At 36.9% G+C, this 18,096-nt stretch overlaps 1 protein-coding gene across 1 annotated transcript in view; it reads left to right on the plus strand.

The window, feature by feature from the left end:
- LOC127848185 (uncharacterized) overlaps positions 1 to 17,747 on the plus strand; it is a 41,185-nt gene extending 23,438 nt beyond the window's left edge. Inside the window, exons 13-19 of the mRNA XM_052380486.1 lie at positions 4,577 to 4,711; positions 7,490 to 7,714; positions 8,725 to 8,831; positions 9,162 to 9,293; positions 9,442 to 9,681; positions 15,773 to 16,023; positions 17,004 to 17,747. Of these exons, the coding sequence (XP_052236446.1) occupies positions 4,577 to 4,711; positions 7,490 to 7,714; positions 8,725 to 8,831; positions 9,162 to 9,293; positions 9,442 to 9,681; positions 15,773 to 16,023; positions 17,004 to 17,248 (1,335 nt within the window). The 3' untranslated portion in view covers positions 17,249 to 17,747. The remainder of the gene's footprint in view (positions 1 to 4,576; positions 4,712 to 7,489; positions 7,715 to 8,724; positions 8,832 to 9,161; positions 9,294 to 9,441; positions 9,682 to 15,772; positions 16,024 to 17,003) is intronic.
- The last annotated feature ends 349 nt before the right edge of the window (positions 17,748 to 18,096 follow it).

The raw sequence follows: 18,096 nt of genomic DNA on the forward strand, positions 1-18,096 counted from the left end.
TAGCACGGTGTTGGCCTTGCTCTTGCTGATGATGACGGCAACTCCTTCCCGGTGGTCGTTGTCAGTTCTGCCTGACCAGATGATGACTTCTCCGGAACTCACCTTCTGCTTGCCAGAGCCAGTCCATCTTGCTGCTGTTACTCCCATAAGGGTTAGGTTGTATCGGTTCAGCTCACTCACAACTTGAGCTAGCTTTCCAGTCTGGTAGAGTGTTCGCACGTTCCAACATCCAACTCTGATCCATCGCTTTGGCGTCAAGAGTTCCGCTATCGGGACGGGGACGTCCTTGCGGCTTTGATCCCCCCTCCTTCATAAGTCCAGTTGCCTGGTCTGCTTCGCTCCCGGCGCCGTTTCTCGCTTGTTCCCTAGTTTTCGTTTCCGTAGCAAGCGTTTTTCCACGGGGTGGGGTTGCTAGCCCCACACCCAACCCTCCTTCTTTTTCAGCGCGGGCTTGGGACTTGGCGGTGTTCCCCAATTACTTTTGTCGGAGAATTTTGGGACAGTATTACCCTATACAGACGTCTGCTGTATAAAGTCATGTGCCGTATCGATTAATGGTTTTTAAAAACCAAACCTTTTATTTTCTTCACCATGCCTTTTATTATGCTCCCCGAAAATATTTTCGGTGGAGCATATAGTTGCCAGTTTGTAGTTCCGTTATTCCTTACTTCCTTCCGTCACACTTTTGCTACCGTTTCTCATAGCGCCTTCAATACTTGACCAATCGCTGTCATATTTGGCATGTAGGTACCTTGCAAGGACCTCTACCTTTTGATGAGGTTTGAGGTCACATGGGTCAAGGTCGAGGTCACCGAGGCTTATAATAGACTTCCTTCCGTCACACTTTTGCTACCGTTTCTCATAGCGCCTTCAGTTCTTTACCAATCGCTTTCATATATGGCATGTAGGTACCTTGCATGGACCTCTATCTTTTGATGAGGTTTGAGGTAACTGAGGTCAAGGTCAAGGTCACCGAGGCTAATAATAGAATTCCTTCCGTCACACTTTTGCTACCGTTTCTCATAGCGCCTTCAATACTTTACTAATCGCTTTCATATTTGGCATGTAGGTACCTTGCATGGACCTCTACCTTTTGATGAGGTTTGAGGTCACAGGGGTCAATGTCAAGGTAACCGAGGCTGATAATAGATTTTATTAGGTGGTTATTAACACATAGATTGAAAAAGCGCATCATCGGGGAGCATCTATCAGTTTCACTGATATTCTTGTTTTTCTTCAATGTTTAATTTAATTTTCCAGGACATAATGTAAGAAATGATAGCGACGAGTTTTAAATTAATTATACGTTCGAATGAGATTTAAAGGGGCGGTCAACACGATTGCTATATATCACGAAAAAAAGAAATGTTCTAAAATACCGTATTTTTAGCGTTGTGCTCATGGTGAGCTTTTGTGATCGCCTTTTGTCCGTCTGATCTTCATGAAACTTGGTCAGAACATTTGTCCCATTGATACCTCGACTGAGTTTAAAACTGGGTCATGCTGGGTCAAAAACTAGGTCACTAGGTCAAAAAAAAGAAAAACCTTGTGAACACTGTAGAAGTCACATTTGATGCCCAATCTTCATGTAACTTTGTCAAAATGTTTGTCTAAATGATATGTTGGTTGAGTTCAAAAACGGTTCCGGTCCCTTGAAAAACATGGCCGCCAGGGGGCGGGGCAGTATTCCTTATATGGCTAAAGAGAAACCTTGTGAACATTCTAGAAGTCTTATTTTTTGTCCAATCATCATGAAACTTGGTTAAAACATTGGTTTCATTGATATCTCGGACGAGTTCGAAAATGATCCAGATCGTTGAAAAAACATGGCCGCCAGGAAGCAGGGCAGTTTTCTCTATATGTATATTGTGAAAACATGTAAACACTCTAGCAGTTACATTTTTTGGTCCAAACTTCATGACATTTGGTCAGAACATGTGTTTTCTGGATATGACGGTTGAGTTCGAAAATGGTTCGGATCGGTAAAAAAGCATGGCCGCCAGGGTGGGGGGGGCATTTTCCTTATATTTATATAGTAAAAAAAGCTTGTGAACACTCTAGAAGTCACATTTTTTGCCTAATCATCATAATTTGTTTTCTAAACATCAATTTTATAGATATCTCGGACGAGTTCGAAAATGGTCATGATTGGTGGAAAAACATTTCCGCCAGGGGGTGGGGTAGTTTACTCTTTATGTATATAGTGAAAACATATGAACAGACTAGTTGTGATAAGCCATAATGTTAAAGAAAGATAACCTGTACATACTTTCTAATAGTAAACTCCCTTGTATGAACCTGGGACTTCTTTCATACAATGTGGTGTACATAAAGACAGTAGTTTGCATGCAATTAAATATACCTATTGTTTCTATGTCATAAAATAAATGTACATGTACTAATGCACTGTAGAGCCTTATCTTTAATCTTTACTGATAAGCCAAGCTAACGCTATTTGTTTTGGTGTATTGATTGAACATATTAGATCAATTGGATAGGGAAAATCAATAATCTTAGCAGACTACTGTGCTATGAAACTGTTTCTATGGCAACCTTGTTATTTGGCATTTTCTAAATTAAAAAGACTCTGTTGATTGAAATAACTTTTGTAAATTCTTCTTATGTTTTACAGTTGAGTCACTGGAGATTTCCACTCTCCATAAATTGTGTTCTTAATATTAAGTAAGCCTTATTTTATAAACTAAATTTTTGAAGCAACTTCTAGACTAACAGTAACTAAAATTTATATAAGTTTTTTTGGACAGGTTGTGAACTTCTTTTTACATTTATTAAGGTATTTGCTTTATTTGTTCATTTTTAACGATGCATAGATTCTTTAGACTGAGGTTAGTTATTTTCATTAAAGCTGCTTTGGTTTTCACTTATAGATTAATTCTTTGAGTGTATTCGGGCGTATCTGACTGGACGCCTTTAGTTAATTGAATTACAACCAGTTAGTGGTGTCATCCGGACCGGAAATAAGCGTTCTTTAATTAGACTCGATAAATATTTCTGTATTACATAAGTGCTCACAAAGTTACATAACTAGTTACCGTCCCGTGACCGGTTCACTAGCGTAAGCGAAAGAGACCGCACTACCACATTTGTTTATAGTGAAACATTGTGAATACTTTTAGTCACATTTTTAGTTCAATATGAATGACACTGGCTGATCTTCACACATGGTGACAATCGTTATGAGCATAATATTTTTTTTTCATGGTGAACTTTTGTGATCACCTTTTGTCAATTGTTTGTCTCTCGTTCTGCGTCATGAATATTTGCCTTGTTAACACCGTAGAGGCCGCATATATTGTTGATTCTTTATGAAACTTTGTCAGAAGATGTGTCCCAATAATATTTTGGACGAGTTAAAAAATGGTTCCAGTCTGTTGAAAAACATTTCCGCAATGGGGCCATTTGTTGTTCATTCTTCATGAAACTTGGTTAGAACAATTGTTTTATTGATATCTTGGGCTGCAAAGAACATGTCATTTCTTTTTATCTCAGGTGGGCGACTGTGGGCCTTTCAGGCCCTCTTGTTTACAATTAGTAGTTTATTTTGATTAAATTATCACGACTGGTATATAACATTACTTGAAAAATGTTGTTAAATTTTCATATTTTCAGTATATTCGGTAATACAATTTTACTGAGTATGTCTACCAGGTAATTTGGAAGGTCTGTTGTTGTCGTTTTATTTTTTTGAAACTACGAGGATTGCTTATATAAAGTATAAAATACAACGCTAATTGTATGCGCATGGATGACCGAGGGGTCTAAATGGGAGACCTTTTACTCCAGGACTCAAGGGGTCAGTTGTTCGAACCCTGCTCAGGGTTACTTTTTTTTGTTTTTTTTTTCATTTTATTTTTGATTTTTTACTTGAGATTTTTATATCCAGTATTAAAATTTATCAATATAAATCATTTAATGACGGTATTTTAGAATTTTTCTCTTTTCGTCAATCTTGTTGACTGCCCCTTTAAAGTTAACATATACACATCTCATATACTATGAATATGAAATTAAAAACATTAAAGCTATCATTTCGTTGTTTGTTCTTCAGCCAATATGTTAAAACCTTTAAATGTTGTAGCTCGTGGAACATGTTTTGAACAAGTTTAATAGCATTAAACAATTACTCAATTGACGATGTCACTGCACGCAGTTGTAGATATCTATTTTCTCAATAACGCGTATGTATCGGTCCACTTAGTTTATTACCATGATTGTCATTCTGTTGTAAAAACACATGTTTGAATTGTTTGTTGGGTCACCGGAATGACGCTTATAGTTTGGAATTATGATGAAATACAACATGTCGAAAAAATGAAAATCATAAATTATGGTTGAAAAATTGAAAGGCCGAAAACATAGTAACACACTATAAATATTCTTGCTAAAGCAAGGGTGTCCAAAAATTTTAAGAGAAATTACAGTAGGTATGATATATTTCGTATTTGAGGTGTTCAATTCCAACAACAACTTTGATCTTGATTTCCATAATGAAACTCACAATTTCATTGCATATTAATTGTGTGGATCCTCAAATATCTTTATTTGTATTTTTCAGGATGTAACAAACACCATGCAGGATGATATTAAAAATGGAAAGCAACCTTGTGGCAGGTGGGATGAAGAGGATATAGCTTTGACATTTAAATTAATAGACCTTGCTTACAAACGGGACCTTGCTCTTACTGAAGAGGTAAAAACTATTCCCTCCAACCTTTTGTTGCAGCATCCTATTATAGGAGCCCTTGTCATTAACAAAATATAAAGGTGTACCGCGCTATGGATATTTCAGTCAGTGTATCCATTGGTTGTTATAGTGCTTTGTCCAAATATGTGGATAGGAGTTTGTGGAGTGCTCCACTTCCACATTTTTAACCAGGTTTTTCGAAGAAAAAAACTGGTTATAAGTTTGGCGAATGTCGGCGGGCGGGATGGCGGGCGGGCTGGCTGGCAGGCGGGCGGAACAAGCTTGTCCGGGCCATAACTCTGTCGTTCATTGTCAGATTTTATTAGAAGGTGTGTCGCGCGAAAGAATTACGTCGATATCTCCAAGGTCAAGGTCACAATTTGAGTTTGAAGGTCAAAAATTGCCATAAATGAGCTTGTCCGGGCTATAACTTTGTCGTTCATTGTCAGATTTTAAAATCATTTGGTACATTTGTTCACCATCATTAGATGATATGTCACACGAAAGAAACACGTCGATATCTCCAAGGTCAAGGTCACAATTCGAGTTTGAAGGTCAAAAATGGCCTTAAATGAGCTTTTCTGGGCCATTACTATGTCATTCATTGTGACATTATAAAATCATTTGGCACACTTGTTCACCATTATTGGACGGTGTGTCGCATGAAAGAATTACGTCAATATCTCTAAGGTCAAGGTCATTACAACTAAAAATACATTGATTTTGTAACAAATATGTAATTATGCAATGATGATAACTCAAGAACGCTTAGGCCTAGGATCATGAAACTTCATAGGTACATTGATCATGACTGGCAGATGACCCCTATTGATTTTCAGGTCACTAGGTCAAAGGTCAAGGTCACAGTGACTTGAAATAGTAAAATGGTTTCCGGATGATAACTCAAGAACGCTTAGGCCTATGATCATGAAACTTCATAGGTACATTGATTATGACTGGCAGATGACCCCTATTGATTTTCAGGTCACTATGTCAAAGATCAAGGTCACAGTGACTTGAAATAGTAAAATGGTTTCCGGATGATAACTCAAGAATGATTGCGCCTAGGATCATGAAACTTCATAGGTACATTGGTCATGACTGGCAGATGACCCCTATTGATTTTGAGGTCAATAGGTCAATGGTCAAGGTCACAGTGACTCGAAACAGTTAAATGGATTCCGGATGATAACTCAAGAATTCTTACACCTAGGATCATGAAACTTCATAGGTACATTGATCATGACTGGCAGATGACCCCTATTGATTTTCAGGTCTCTAGGTCAAAGTTCAAGGTCACAGTGACTCGAAACAGTAAAACGGTTTCCGGATGATAACTCAAGAACGCTTAGGCCTAGGATCATGAAACTTCATAGGAACTTTGATCATGACTGGCAGATGACCCCTATCGATTTTCAGGTCACTAGGTCAAAGGTCAAACTCAAAGTGACTCGAAACAGTAAAATGGTTTCCGGATGATAACTCAAAAATGCTTGCGCCTAGGATCATGAAACTTCATACAAACTTTGATCATGACTGGCAGATGACCCCTATCGATTTTCAGGTCACTAGGTCAAAGGTCAAACTCACAGTGACTCGAAACAGTAAAATGGTTTCCTGATGATAACTCAAGAATGCTTGCGCCTAGGATCATGAAACTTCATAGGTACATTGATCATGACTGGCAGATGACCCCTACTGATTTTCAAGTCACTAGGTCAAAGGTCAAGGTCAAAGTCACTCGAAACAGTAAAATGGTTTCCGGATGATAACTAAAGAATAATTAGGCCTAGGATCATGAAACTTCATAGGTACATTGATCATGACTGGCAGATGACCCCTATTGATTTTCAGGTCACTAGGTGAAAGGTCAAGGTCACAGTGACAAAAAACGTATTCATACAATGGATTCCCCTACAACTGACAGCCCATATGGGGGCATGCATGTTTTACAAACAGCCCTTGTTTTCTAATTGAAATCAAGGTCAATTTTACACAAGGGGGTAAACAATACACATTTTGAATGGTCTCCCTTTATTAGACTTTTTTTTCAACTGAAAACCTGGTTTTGTGACAATTTTGTCCCTTGTTTAAACATTTACATAGTGAAAAGGCATTAAGTGCAGATGGGCAAGTCATATGTAATGTCCAATGATATGCACATTCATGATGTGTGTGCATGTAAACGTAGCCATGGTCATGGACGTAACAAATTGTATTTTTCAATTGTGTGGTGAACTTCTTTTAAGTGATTCAATGGAATTGTATGTATTTTATTTCAATAAAGTGTACAAGTGCAAGACACTTTATTCCCAATCATAAACACACTCCTGAGTTATGTCCTCATAGCATAGCTGACAAGTTGAGATTCTTGTCACTTTTATTTACTAAGCATGAGCTGTCATTAACATATAGTCATAACCATTTCCACAGCAGTTGGTAGATGATAATAAAGAGATATACTTTTTTTCTGAAAATAGTTACCTTTATAGAATAATTGTGGCTAACAATTCATTTCTCAATGTTATACCGGAACTGTTTAGAGCATTTGTTATGATTATGTATTTCACATATTGTTATCCCTTTTACCTATCATTTATCCAAATGTATTAGCCAAAATGAATCCTCTTTTAAACAATACATCCCTAGTTCATTTTTTTTAATTTAAGAATTTAATTTTTTGTTATATTCATACAGCAATGATGATATTATAATCGCTGCATTTACTGTCGAAATGCATTTATGTGGCCTCAATCTCTGTCAGTCTACACGTTCTATTTATAGCTTATACAGTCTGGCGTGCGGAAATTTAATGAAGCAAAGAAAAAAATGATGAACTCCAAAAAGTCTGCAAAGACTACAAGGAGATTCAAAGCTCAGATGGAGGAAAAGAACTTACTGCCCATGGGGCCTCAAATGCACATGAAATTGCATAGCGAGCCTATTCAGTGCGGTGAGACGATCATCATGCATGTTGGAGCGTCAAGCGGTGATGTTGAATTCCTGGTGGTAAGTATCCGGACACAACCCTTTCAGATCCATTAAGAGCCGCATTCTGTGAAAACTGTGCTTAATTCATGCGCGTAAAGTGTCGTCCCAGATTATTATTTGCAGTCTGCGCAGATTAAACATAAAGCCCAGTTTTCTCAGAACAATACTTTTTGCGATCAACCTAGTTAAAGACAAGTCTGCGCATATTTTAACAAACTTATTTTTAATAACAACAGGTGCGAACATTGATTTTAAATGCATAAACAAGCGCATCGGTTTATAAATCAACATGTAACCAAAAAGAAACCGAGATGAAACCGGATGCAGTGTTTGAAAGTAACGATAATTTGAAATAGTGGTGTTCAAATTAAACATCAAGTTTCTAATTAAATTAAGACGTAAGAATCCAGACCAAAATAAAATGTTTCGAAATAACGAGAAATTCGGATTAATATTGGTAAATTAATGTTGATGTACTGTTCTTAAAAATTAAATAATTCATAGTTGTTATTAATTCGATTCAAATTATATCACTAGTGTCAATTTTGTGGTTGATTTTATTTTAACGTTACAAATGGGTATTTGTATGATATACACGTGATTGACTATAAACTATAGACTAATTAATGAAGTACTTGGAGCATTTTCTTTAAAAAATAAATATTTGAGGCAGTCGACTCAAGTTTCAAAGAGGCATTGGCCGGATGCAGTGGTTCAATGAAGCGAACATTGGATATAGTAGGAATTCACATTAAACATCAAGTTTCTAATTAAATTAAGAAGTAAAAACGACACTGAAATAAAATGCTTCGAAATAACGAGAACTTTGGATTAATATTGGTAAAATCAATATTGATGTTCTTTACTTTGAAACGTAATTATCATTTACATTTGTTATTTATTCGAATACAATTTTCTCACTGGTGTAAATTTTGTGGTTGATTTTATTTAAATGTTATAAATGGGTATAGGTATAAAATATACATGATTGAGTTTTTAATGAAGTCCTTAAGAAAAAAATATTTTAGGCAGTGGACACAAGTTGCAAAGAGGCATTCTTGAATGTTGAAATCAAAAAAGTGAAAAACATCAGTAAAGTCCAGAAGGCGAAAGAGTTCTTTATTGCACGCCAAAGGTATGGCTAGTTTTTTATTATGATCGTATATTTCAATCAAAGTCATTATTACGTTTATCCAGAAACTGTTGTGCATGTAACTTTATCCATTTGTTTTATACTTAGTTTTCAATTAAGATCAGTTTAAAAAATAATAATTTAAACTATGTTTGCTTTGGTATGTTTATTGTGTGTTGCGATGAAACCATTATGATATGTATATTTATTTTCAACTGCATTTAACCAGTCGTCCGAAATAAAATGTTAGGAAAATTGTTTTCCTGATAACCTATTTACTAACACAAGTTTTAAGCAAATAAGATCTTGTTATGTGAATGTTTTATACTGCAGTGAAGCCCTGAGTGTGTACCGATATCCCCTCGATCTTGTGATGCGAATTAAGATGCCTAGTGCTAGAGATCAAATAGTGACAACGGGCATAGTTGGGTCAGAACTGTACTGCCAGAATGAGTCATTTACAGGGTAGGTTGTTGTTGTTGTTATTAACTAGATTTTTTGTTGTGTGGAAGCCCGTCTAAAATAATTTTTAAAAGAAACCAAATGGAATACCAAGTAATAAAATGCGTTGAAATCGGCAAAACTTGATTTTATTCCTCAACATTTATTTCAGAATCTTGCGAGTGACTATTTCTGAAACGGAAGAAATAGGCAGTCTCACAGACGATGATATGGCATGGTCATTGGCCACGTATGTCAACGAACTCTGTAGCGTATCAATGCAACCCAACATCAGAAGGCTAAACGTCCTGGGAGAAAGGACGGAGCTACTGCTGGTCACGATGGATCAGGGACTTGGAGTGATGGTTCCTGGCTTGATGGAGTTTCTAGACGTGAATGTGGATGAAAAAATGTAGGTTTATCTTCTAGGATTTGAATGTTTGATTTAGTTTATCTCTACGTTTAAATGAAACTTTGTGTGAAATATTGGATTATATTTCAAATCAACATAAGTTTTGGTACTTTTTTAATGGAACTCAATCTTGATATATGAACCATTATTCTTCTATTTAAGTTTAAATATTAAAAAATTATCAAATGTTATGTTGGTTTTGCTGAATAAGCATTTTTTAGTTCACCTGGGCATGACGTTACTTCGCTTTTGTGATCGCCTTTTGCCTGTCGTTCCTCGTCCACATTTATCTTTATATATATATATGTAGGCCTGATTAATTGTCCAATTTTCGCACAATAGGTCAGAACATTTTTCTCAATGATATCTTACATTTAAGGAATCACGTTTTTTGTCCAATCTTCATGAAACTTGGTCAGAACAATTGTTCTAATGATATCTCGATGAGTTCGAAAAAGGTTCAGGTAAGTTGAAAAACATGCGCACAGGGGGCTTTGCAGGTTTCCTTTTATGGCTATTGCGAAGCCTTGTTAACTCTCTAGAAATCACATGTGTGGTCCAATCAGGATTAATCTTGTTTTAATAATATCTTGACGGAGTTCGAACTTTTTACGGTCTGTTGAAAAGCATGGGCGCCATGAGACGGGGCAGTTTTCCTTATATGGCTGACATTGGCTGAAATGAAACCTTGTTAACACTATAGACTTCACATTAGCTCAGCTGATTGCCTTTTGTCCGCCATTCATCGTGCGATGCGCGTCGTCAACATTAACCTTGTTAACACCCTAGAGGCAACATTTATTATCCAATCTTTAGATAAACTGTTTCTGTTTCCAGAAAATCACATATTGATAGCACCAATAAAACGACAAGGACTGTTTCACCTGAAACTTAATTGACTTTACAACTAATATAAATTGTATTTCAGGTGCTGTAATTGGAATCCCTCCATTTGATCTGTAAATAATTCACATGTGGCCTATTAAACTCTGTATTCGCAGCCTCTTTTGCAACAGTGAGAACGAACTCCTGGCTAACAGAGTCGTTCTAGCTGTTCTCTATAAATTAATCTTAGGTTAAAACATGTACATTAACGTTATGTGTTAGAATTTTTTCCAATTAAAAGAAGTTGTTCATAATTATGTTTCATAATGTATTTTAAGCTCACTTGATTGCTCAGGTGAGCTTTTGTGACCGGTCTTTGTCTGTCGTACGTCCGTCCGTTAATATTTGCTCGTAAACACTCTAGAGGCCACATTTCTTGTCCCATCTTCATGAAACTTGGTCAGAAACTTTGTCCCAATAAAATCTCGGCCGAGTTCGAAATTGGGGCGTGCCGGGTCAAAAACAAGGTCACTAGGTCAAAAAAACACAACCTTGTTAACACTGTAGTAGTCACATTTCGTGCTCAATCTTCACGTGACTTTGTCAAAATGTTTACCCTAATGATATCTTGGTTGAGTTCAAAAGTGGTTCCGGTCCGTTGAAAAACATGGCCGCCAGTAGGCGGGGCAGTTTTCCTTATTTGGCTATAGATAAACTTTTGTAAACACTCTAGAAGTCACAATTGTTGACCAATCATCATAAAAGTTAGTCAAAACATTGGTTAAATTGATTTCTCGGACGAGTTTAAAAATGGTCCAGATCGGTGAAAAAACATGACCGCCAGTGGGCGTGGTATTTTACACTATATGTATATAGTGGCAGTTTTCCCTATTTGGCTATAGAGAAATCTTGTAAACACTCTAGAAGTCACAATTTTTGCCCAATCATCATGAAAGTTGGTCAAAACATTGGTTTTATTGATATCTCGGACGAGTTTGAAAATGGTCCGGATCAATGAAAAAACATGGCCGCCAGTGTGCGTGGCATTTTTCTCTATATGTATATAATGGCAGTTTTCCCTATTTGGCTATAGAGAAATCTTGTATACACTTTAAAAGTCACAATTTTTGCCCACTCACCATGAAAGTTGGTCAAAACATTGGTTTCATTGATATCTCGAACGAGTTCAAAAATGGTCCGGATCGGTGAAATAACAAGGCCGCCAGTGTGCGGGGCATTTTTCTCTATATGTATATTGTGAAAACATGTAAACACTAGAAGTCCGTCTACCAGATTGTTTCCGGATGATAACTCAAGAACGCTTAGGCCTAGGATCATGAAACTTCATAGGAACATTGATCATGACTCGCAGATGACCCCTATTTATTTTGAGGTCACTAGGTCAAAGGTCAAGGTCACGGTGACCCGAAATAGTAAAATGGTTTCCGGATGATAACTCAAGAACGCTTACGCCTAGAATCATGAAACTTCATAGGTACATTGAGCATGACTTGCAGATGACCCCTATTGATTTTCAGGTCACTAGGTCAAAGGTCAAGGTCACGGTGACCCGAAACAGTAAAATGGTTTCCGGATGATAACTCAATAACGCTTATGCCTAGGATCATGAAATTTCATAGGTACATTGATCATAACTCGCAGATGACCCCTATTGATTTTAAGGTCACTAGGTCAAAGATCAAGGTCACGGTGACTCAACTTAGAAAAAGGGTTTCCGGATGATAACTCAAAAACGCTTACACCTAGGATGATGAAACTTTATAGGTTCATTGATCATGACTCACAGATGACCCCTCTTGACTTTCAGGTCACAAGGTCAAAGGTCAAGGTCACGGTGACTCGGACACAGTCAAATGGTTTCCAGTTGATAACTCAAGAAAGCTTACGCCTAGGATCATGAAACTTCATATGTACATTGATCATGACTCGCAGATGACCCCTATTAATTTTCAGTTCACTAGGTCAAAGGTCAAGGTCACGGTGACTCGACACAGTAAAATTGTTTCCGGAGGATGTCTCAAGAATACTCATAGGCCTATGATCATCAAACTTTATAGGTACATTGATCATGACTCGCAGATGACCCTCATTGATTTTCAGGTCACTAGGTCAAAAGTCAAGGTCACAGTGACAATAAACGTATTCACACAATGGCTGCCACTACAACTGACAGCCCACATGGGGGGCATGCATGTTTAACAAACAACCCTTGTTATTTTTGTAGGCAATTAAGTTTGATGTTTGGAAAGGGGGGTCAACTCAAAATATAGGTAACAAGGTCAAATCTTAAAAAAAAACACAATAACACTCCATACGCCAGAGTTTTGGTTCAATAATGATGAAACTTGACCAGGATGTTTGTCTGGACAATATCTAGGTCAAGTTTGACATGTGGTAAAGATTGAATGAACCGACTCCTCTCAGGTGAGCGAACTAGGGCCATCTTGGCCCTCTTGTTATTCTTCTGAACTCCACCTTCTCAGAATTTTGAGTTCCTTCAATTCTCAGGTGAGTGCCCTTGGGCCTATGGCGCTCTTGTTTGTTCATGAAATTTTTGTTCTGGGTAGGTGCAGTTTTAAGCTCACCTGATTGCTCAGGTGAGCTTTTGTGACCGGTCTTTGTCCGTCGTCTGTCCGTCCGTCCACATTTGTTCGTAAACACTCTAGAGGCCACATTTATTGTCCGATCTTCATGAAACTTGGTCAGAAGCTTTGTCCCAATGAAATCTCGGTTGAGTTCGAAACTGGGTCGTGTCGGGTCAAAAACTAGGTCACTAGGTCAAAAAAAGAAAATACTTGTAAACACTGTAGAAGTCACATTTCATGCCCAATCTTCATGTAACTTTGTCAAAATTTTTGTCTTTATGATATGTTGGTTGAGTTCAAAAGTGGTTCCGGTCCGTTGAAAAACATGGCCGCCAGTGGGCGGGGCAGTTTTCCTTATTCGGCTATAGAGAAACCTTGTAAACAATCTCGAAGTCACAATTTTTGCCCAATCTTCATGAAACTTAATCAAAACATTGGTTTTATTGATATCTCGGACGAGTTCGAAAATGGTCCAGATCGGTAAAAAAAACATGGCCGCCAGTGGGCGGGACATTTTTCTCTATATGTACATAGTGAAAACATGTGAACACTCTAGAAGTCACATTTTTGGCCCAATGTTCATGAAATTTTGTCAGAACATTTGTTTCCTTGATATGAGAGTTGAGTTCGAAAATGGTTCCGGTCAGTTGAATAACATGGCTGCCGGGAGGGCAGTTTTCCTCATTTGGCTATAGAGAAACCTTGTAAACACTCTTAAATCACAATTTTTGCCCAATCATCATGAAAAATGGTCAAAACATTGGTTTTATTGATATCTCAGACGAGTTCGAAAATGGTCCAGATCGGTGAAAAAACATGGCCGCCAGTGGGCGGGGCATTTTTCTCAATATGTATATAGTGAAAACATGTGAACACTCTAGAAGTCACATTTTTGGCCCAATTTTCATGAAATTTGGTCAGAACATATGTTTCCTTGATATGAGAGTTGAGTTCGAAAATAGTTCCGGTCAGTTGAATAACATGGCTGCCGGGGGGGGGGGCAGTTTTTCTTAATTGGCTATAGAGAAACCTTGTAAACAGTCTAAAAGTCACAATTTTTGCCCAATCATGAAAATTGGTCAAAACATTGGTTTAATTGATATCTCGGACGAGTTCGAAAGTGGTCCAGATCGGTGAAAAAACATGGCCGCCAGTGGGCGGGGCATTCTTCTCTATATGTATATAGTGAAAACATGTGAACACTCTAGAAGTCACATTTTTGGCCCAATTTTCATGAAATTCGGTCAGAACATTTTTTTCCTTGATATGATAATTGAGTTCGAAAATGGTTCCGGTCAGTTGAATAACATGGATGCCGGGGGGGGGGGGGCAGTTTTCTTATATTTATATAGTAAAAAAAGCTTGTGAACACTCTAGAAGTCTTTTTTTCCCCCAATCATCATAAAACATGGTGAAAAGATTGGTTTTATATATTGTCACATAATTAATGACATAATTATTGCCCTTAGAGTGTCCAAATTTTCATTAAATTATACAAAATCGTTGTAAACACTCTAGAGGTCACAATTTTGTTTCAGATTTTATGAATCTTGGTCATAATATTTATTTTTGTAAGCAAAGTTTGATGTTTGGTAAGGGGGGTCAACTCAAAATATAGGCCACCAGATCAAATCTTACAAAAATAAAATCACTCCATATGCCAGAGTTTTGGTTCAATAAGGATGAAACTTGACTAGGATGTTTGTCTGGTCAATATCTAGGTCAAGTTTGACGTTTGGTAAAGATCGAATGAACCGACTCCTCTCAGGTGAGCGAACTTGGGCCATCTTGGCCCTCTTGTTCTTATATGGCTTTAGTAAAAGTTGTATCATACTCTAAAAGTCACAATTTTGTTCAAATTATTTGGAAACTTTCTCAGAACATTTGTTTTATTCATATATCGGCTGAGTTTGATAATGGTTCTGGTCTGATGAAACCTAAGCTATTTTTCTTATATGACTATATTAAACGCTGTTTACAATCTAAAAGTTATACTTTTTGTTCAAATTATTATGAGACTTGTTAAGAAAATTTGTTAAATGATATTTTGACCGAGTAAGAAAATTGTTTCGATTCTTTTAAAAAATATTGCCGCCAGTGGGCAGGACAGTTTTCCTTGTAAGGCTGTAGTGAAACATTGTAAACACTCAACCAGTTACATTTTGTTTGTCAAATCTTCATGACAATTGCTCAGAACATTTTTGCGAAGTATATCTTGGCCTGTTTTTGTTTGTTGCATAACCACCAGGGCGTGGGGAAGTTTAGATGTCTTCAGTAAAATATTGTTAACGCTCTAAAAGTCTTTTTTGCCAAATAGGCACGAAACTTTATCAGACCATTCGTTTTAATGACATCCTTTCCCGATTCAAAAATGGTTCTGTGTAAAAAGCATGGTGAGTAGCCCCATTTAGTATCCAAACATCACAAACATTGATAAAAACTGTCTGAATCCTACGGGAGAGTAAAGCTAAGGTCTTTAGTCTTTCTTGTAAATTTATTTTGTTACTTTTGGAACAATATGAATTAATTGTAATCTTGTGTATATATATGCTTTATTAGCATTTCATAAATCATACTTATACATTATAGTGAATTACTTTTTGGCATACTTTGTTGCTTGACACTGAGTTTAGAAACTACACCAACAATTATATTAACAGCGATTTCCCACTCAAGCTGACCGGTGACAGAAAGGTAATCCTTGGTAATTTCTCGGCAAGCTGCCTTCTTTCGCTAGAAGAGACCGTTTTTGAGGACCTCGTTTCCAATCGGGTGATGTTGACTGCGCAGAACAAACTGCTGGTACTCAATGTCGTGTCGGACGTCTTAAAGGCAACCCATACACTGAGTGTCACGCACTGCTTTGTTCTTCCAGGATTTGTGAAAGAGATGTGCTGTGTTGGAAAATACCGTAAGTTGATAATGACATATTATATGTGTGCGGCTATAAGTTCTATAATTGATATTTGATTTTGAGTGTTCATCTATTTTACTGTTATTTTATCTTGGAATAGCTTGGACAGATTGTTTTGTAACTTGGTGTTAGTTCATATATATATAAGAGTATGATGCACGTCAAATGCGGCGTAAACCATTTGGCAATAACGGAGTTATGGCCTTTTTTAACCTGACCACACCCGTTACATAGTGTTTTTGCCTTGAGCCGTATCTCCAACAACATGTGAGCCACAGTTATGCAACTTGCCACAGTTGTTCTCTGCCATATAGGTCTGAGTAACATGACCCATAACCCTGGCAGCAAGGTCAAGTTGAAACATTGAGGTCAACGATAACACATTTGATAAATTAATCATAATTTAGCCTTTACTTCAGTATGCATCTAGGGATTCTGCAATAACTTTTTACAATTGTTATCCTTTATCTGACTGTGTTTTACAGGTAAAACGCGGGTCTCTAGGATCAAGGTCACACACTAAGGTCAAATGTTACAAATTTAGATAATATATGCACTATTTTGTAAGGATTCTGCCTAACATCAAGGGATTTGCACCCTTCCATAAACACAATTTATTTGGCAGAGTTATCAAAAAACGAATTATCTTGTTTATCTTGTATTTAAGTTTTAGTTTCGTGTAGAACATTTTGTGTGCAATTCTTGAGGCATTCGATTTGCCTCTATAATCATACTATTCAATGTAAGAAATCGGTCATCTTTGAATAGGCTAAGTAATATGGTTTTCTTCGGAATGTTTGGGAAGATTTTCTTACTTAATAGAGCAAATATAATTTTTTGGTAATGCACAACAATTCTGAATTTGACAAGTTCATCCCTGCTGTTTTCTCAACTTGTTAAGAAACATTTTACCCTTCTTTTCCTGGAGTAAGCTTGGCAGCCCGAGTATAATATGTATGTTCATCAACTTACTTCAGACATTCTGATAAGCTGCAGTCAGGAGAAGAACGAAAATGCTGAGTTTTACCGAGAGCACTTATTCCTGTACGACTGGCAAGGGCGCCTGAAGGGGGCGTTACTGTGTCTGGAAAAGGGGCCGAGGTCTTTTCTGCCCATGTACCTGCCGGGTACCGCTGGGGAGGGGCCAGAATGCAAGCCCGGCTGGAGGGTATACATGAGAGATGGCAGGGGAGGGGTTATATGTGTTCAGCCTGGTATTTAGTGTCTGTGGTATGGGCTGACTCATCGTTAAACTGTTTGTTTGTTTATGCATGTTTTGATTATATGTGTCCACTTTTACAATTTATGACTGTGATAAAAGTTGACATTTGTGTATGTGTGTGTTTCTATTAACGTATTATTTTGTTCAATCATAATTTGAAATGCCTTTTTAGGTCAGTCTTTTAGTACAATATTATTTATTTTCACTTCATAATAGCTACCAAATAAAATGGCTTGATATTTAATGACTGTTTTACGAGCTGGCTTGTTGTTGATGTATTTTTGGCGTAGCTGTCTTAGATTGGTTTGACATAGATTGCTTGCGATACTTATAATCAGAGAGAACACTTTACTACCAATGCAATGGTTCAAATCTTAATGTTTTGGGGAATACAGCCGTGTGAATACACAATTTTCAATACCAATGATGCGTATATAATACTTTTTAACATACCTAGATTTAAATTCTTTACACAGGTATAAAATAGTGCTCGTAGAAGCTTGCTATATATGTATATATATATATATATATATATATATATATATATATATATATATATATATATATATATTTATGTATTATTTTCGTTTATTAAATTTGTGCATACATGTATCAATTTACCTGGCTGAAATTGTAAGGTTATTTTCAATGACGAAAATATATGTATGTTATTAAATTTGTGCATACATGTATCAATTTACCTTGCTGAAATTGTAAGGTTATTTTCAATGATGAAAATATATGTAAGTTTTTGGTCGAATTATTCACGGTACAGATATTTATAATGAAGGTGTTAATCGCAAACAAATTATGGGTCATGTGTCCGAACACTATGGTGTTCGAGAACT

Source organism: Dreissena polymorpha, chromosome 10 (assembly GCF_020536995.1).
Source record: "Dreissena polymorpha isolate Duluth1 chromosome 10, UMN_Dpol_1.0, whole genome shotgun sequence".
Lineage (NCBI taxonomy): Eukaryota > Metazoa > Mollusca > Bivalvia > Myida > Dreissenidae > Dreissena > Dreissena polymorpha.